General features: G+C 43.1%; 1 protein-coding gene across 1 annotated transcript; it reads right to left on the bottom strand.

Annotated features, from left to right (window-relative positions):
• Window positions 1-494: 494 nt before the first annotated feature.
• Window positions 495-4,533, bottom strand: LOC310809664 (small ribosomal subunit protein uS8-like). The gene is made up of 5 exons (XM_083677041.1): window positions 4,483-4,533; window positions 3,469-3,606; window positions 3,198-3,277; window positions 2,913-2,998; window positions 495-629 (listed from the first exon to the last, which is right to left on the bottom strand). The coding sequence occupies exons 2-5, from the start codon at window positions 3,599-3,601 to the stop codon at window positions 536-538; spliced, it is 393 nt and encodes a 130-aa protein (XP_083533167.1). The 5' UTR covers window positions 3,602-3,606; window positions 4,483-4,533; the 3' UTR covers window positions 495-535.
• Between the last annotated feature and the right edge of the window lie 504 nt (window positions 4,534-5,037).

Below are 5,037 nucleotides of genomic sequence, written 5' to 3'. Positions count from 1 at the left end.
GCAACACAACTGCCTCTCACTTTTCAGAATGAGGAAGCTATTACCGGAGATAGCCCTGAAATGACCACAGATAATACAAAACAGCAGTTCTGCAGTGTCATCACCACTCAATAGGTGTGAAGTGGCTCTATGATCACTGAGTGGTGATCGTAGCCTTGGGGTGAATGTGTACCAATACACTGTAGAATAGATCGACCCTCTGAATAGGCAATTTCCTGTACTTTAACCCCATACGCACAAACGCTATAGGTTGTCTTTGTTACATCAGGAGAAGCAGTAACATGTAGCTATAGCCCTGACTCTTGTAAATAGCTGACGCCTGCGGTGCAGACACCCCCCCCACACACACCCTCCAGGACTGAGGAAATCTGACATGCATGAAGACTGCCTGGTAAATCAATATATCTGTGCACAAATGTTTCAAATATTGTATACCCATCAGGCTTCTTTAAACACTAGTTCAAGGAGTCAATAAGGACATTTCAAAAATAGAATCCATTGGAAATAAAGTTTATTTGCTGGCACATGAACAAGGTCAGAAAAAGAACCCAAGGATTTTCCCTCCAGTGTGTTTCCTCCTGGCCTCTTCGTGGTCCATTATACCAGCTGAGGTGGTCATCACTATGTAGCTGCAGAGGTGAGGGAGAGACAAATTGTTAGGTTAGAGAAGATTTTGCTTTAAAGGGATGTTCCACTCTCTTCACATCTTATAGTGGTCTAGCACTAGTATCCAAAGTAGTACACCACCCCTGACGGTTTTATGTGCATTTTGCACATATATTCAGATATCTCAATCTCTGTCGGAATCCAAGTCCAAAACAACTATAACATGTATATAGAATGGAACATCCCTTTAAGATTATGCTTTAAGATTCTAGCCAGTCATCAATTAATCATCTCACCAGTCTATTCAATTTGTGTACTGAAAGGTAAACCACAGCCCACTTCAAAAACTTTACAAATGTGAACTAGGTTTGAGGTAGGATTGGTGAAGGCAGGGTAGAAAGCCCTTGACTGACTTATCCAATAACAGGCTATAGACCAGATATTATTACTGTACATTGGTGAGGGATGGATGCATTTAAAAGCATTTGAACAGGGTCCCACATTTCACAGATATTTAGAATAGTGATATCCTGCTGTCCTCTTCAGAGAGCGGCTAATATCACAAAGCATTAAGTGACTTGTTTAGCAGTAGTGGCAGCAGTTGTGTTGCCCGGAGCCGGAAGAAAATTCTGGTTCCATTTTGAAATGGAAACAGCATTCTGTCTGGCTCCAGGCAAGCAGTAGTGCTGAATGAGACTAATGGCCAGCAGATATACCAGACACTTTTTGGGCAATTGACAATGCTGCCTGCAATAATGGCTGAATAAGCTGTACAAGCAACAATACTTGAGGAATCGCAGCTTACAAATATTTTAACGCTTCCACATGTGTTTGTGAAGCATAATACCTCCATCAGATGCTGTATATAGAACCATTTGAGTTCTGCCTTTGAGAGACACAGCAGTAAAACAAAAAAAAGAAGAAAAAATAAAAAAAGCTGTGAACGGAGCATGCATGTCATGCAAACAGTTCTTTGGTCGTCCAACCATACAAGAACGAAGCCTTTTACAAGTCATCTTCATGCTCATTACCTTCACGGCCATGACTGCAGTAGCAGAAAACCTATGGCCTAACCCAAGTCCCAAACATTTAGGCTGCTAGGTCAATCAAAAATGATGGCGAAAGACAACAAAATGTAACTTTTATGCAGGATATATACACTCACTGAGCACTTTATTAGGAATACTATACTAATACTGGGTAGGGCCTCCCTTTGCTCTCAAAACAAAGTGTGCCAAGAAAACATTCCCCACACCATTACACCACCTCCACCATGAGAAGGTGTACAGGTGTTCCTAATAAAGTCCTCGGTGAGTGTATATATCATTATCCATATCTTTAGATCCTTCCATATTGTTATGATGAACTTTAGCTGGGGTGTAACTCACGTAAGACTTGGTTGAGATAGTGACCGGCTGCATGGGGCCCCTTGCTCCCAGACTTACTGGAGCCATGCCACGGAAGATATAGGAGTAGAGACCTCCCGGACGTTTATCTGACTCTATAAATTAAGAGGAAGCCCCCACTTCGTGGCTCTCTTGTGGAACTGTGCATTGACCATGTATCGTCCATTGTGAGCCCAGATCGATCTGAATTAAACTATCCTGATTCAACTTTTATTCGGCGTATCTACTTTGTTACATCACCGGTGACTGCATTCTTCAGCATCCGAAAATCATCATTACACATATCAAAACCAAGATTTGACTAAACAAAGCAAAGAAACACAACGACATCAAACACTAGCCATTCAATATAGCCAGATGGCAACAAGGGGCAGAAAGTTCTTGTTCTGCACGCACGCAACCCTGAATGGATTATGTACAGTACCATGCTCCCACCAGCACTCTCCACACCCTGAAGTCCACCATCACAACTAAGGCTCCAGAAATGCTCAGCCTCAATAAGACAGTCACTGCCAGAGTTACGTCAGGGTTCAAGAAAGCCAATGTCAACATTTGAGGCAATCAGAACAACCTATTAACCTTCTCTTCTAGGACGGCATTTAAAAAGAGGAGAGAGGCAAATCCTTCCAATAGTATGATTCCAACTGCAGAACCCCTGTGTATCTACAAGCACGTTCAAGTCCCAGAAATACAGTAAGTACCTGGGCTGGGCATGTGAGCTCTAGTTGAGGTTCATCCAACTCTCCAAGATAGCCTGAATCTTCCAAAACAAAGGACCATGGAACACTTTCCATCCGGACATCACCGGGGAGTTCTTGCCTACTGCGACTAGACCATGCATCCAAAGGAGAGGCAAACCCAGAAAACTGAAATACATGAATGAGCTGTGATGTCACTCACCCAAACTGTCTGGAGGGGAGGAGATTGTTCTGCCACTTCTCCAGGTCCTTCAGCTGGAGGTCGAACCGGGGGCTGATGACTCCACACTGTAACACACACGCTCACATTAGGGCCCAGGCACACTGAGATGAATCACACATGCCGAATGAATGTTCTGAAAAGGAGGCTTAATTACAGCAGATGATAATGAGTATAGAGTGCAAAGTGCACAAGTCTAGGTCCAGGGTACACTACTGATTGAATTCCCTATGGACAGGGGTGGAAATAAAGCCTGGATCCACTCACCTTATTGAGTCTGCCTGTGAGGTTGACCACTATTTTTCCAGCTCTGTGATCATCAATGATTTCAAATTCGCCAATGTAGCCTGGATAGAGGAGGAGACATAAGATGCCAATTTTTAAATAATATTTTATGAGGTTATGATTAGGCTATGCCTGGGCACAGGCCTAGTCAGGACAACATTACCTAACATCATTTCTCAAGGACAAATGCATGCATGCGTGTGCGTGCGTGTGAGGGTAATTAGCTGTGTGAAATGTTTCTCCCTGGACTCACCGTGCTTCATCATGACGGTGAGGAAGCGCACGATCACCTTGGAGCACGGCCTGATCAGAACCTGGCGCTTACCGCGCTTCTCTGCATTGTTGATGCTTTTCAGGGCGTCAGCTAGGACGTTCATACGCACCATGATGCCTATGGGGTGAACACAAACAGAGCAATATTACATTTAAAACCAATACTAGGGCTTTGAGCCTTTGTCTGCGTATGGTAAAACAGCAGCAACCTACATTACAAGGCAAGAGCACTACCACCTGTGCTAAAAAGGTCTACACCTCTTGCCAGATGCCACATTGTCCTCAGCTGAGTGTGTAAGTGACAACCTGTATCACACTATATGGAGAAATACAATGCATTTACAATCTTTGCTACACAACTCTCACAAACTGGTAATCGGGGGCATGACAGCAGGTAGTAAATAGTAGGAGCTGAGTAGGGCATCAGGGATTGATGGTGGCATCTAACATGAGCTGGCAGGTAAGAGTATCTTTCCTCAAAACCCATAGCTGGCTGAGTGGTACAGCACTTTAGGTCGTAGAGTTTTGTGTTTGCCAGTTTGTAGGAGTGGGGCTGGAAGGCTGTTATCCAGCAACTAGTACACAGACCCCGAACATGATTGGCAAGCTACAATAGGTAGCTATATCCAGGACATTTATCCTGTCGTTTACCCAAGAACTGCGGTTTCAACACTTGACAGTCACATCATCGTGATTGGTACAATAACCGACAGCAGAATCGGATATGCGGTGTGGACTTAGATATACGCCAATGTTTATGGCAGTAGTAGGACAGCTCACATTCAAGATACGGAGGCAACATAACTTGGACTGGACTGTTGTCAATTTGGGGCATAAAATCTTGGGGAAACAACAAGCTGTATCTGACAGGATTTCACCATTAAATGCCTGTATTATCAGCTCATCGCTCTCGAAGATTGCGCATCTCTGAGTTGGTCGGATGGTTTAGATATCAGAGGGATTTGATAGGAGTAACAACTTTCGCCAGCCTTACCAGTTCTGCAGTATGGCGTAAAGAAGAGGGAACGGAAGTCTACAATGCGACTTGGAGTAAGAAAATTCTCGCGCTATTGGAAGCGGAAATAGACGCAAATAATGGGGAATGTTCAAGTGCAACATGGTTTTGCGCAGCCCTCTGAGGAATTTCTCAACTACTGTCTGTTTGCTGTTGGTAGGGAACTACCACTCAGGTGGTAAAATGACGTAATGCTAAATGGTTCTGTCAGTCCTCTCTTGTAATTCTATATCTATGCTGGACTTGTTTGCCTGTATCCATAACAACAAGCGTTCAACAATGACTAGAACTGCAACTGTTGTGCTGTATGTACAATATTGGCTGTGGTTTGGGTAAGTAGTAAGGAGCCTACACTATGAATAGTAGGCTACTATAAAATATATAATCTTAATTCTCAGTATATGTCAATTCATTTTTTCCCCAAACAATTTCATATAGGATGATATTTTTCTAATTTCCATTTGAATGCAGGTTTTAATTTTTTTATCAGCCATGTGGAGTCCTGTGAAATAATATTAAACAGTTTTAATATCA

This window comes from Argentina silus (genome assembly GCF_951799395.1).
Source record: "Argentina silus genome assembly, chromosome: 9".
NCBI lineage: Eukaryota > Metazoa > Chordata > Actinopteri > Argentiniformes > Argentinidae > Argentina > Argentina silus.
This window is presented reverse-complemented; position numbering and strand designations above follow the sequence as displayed.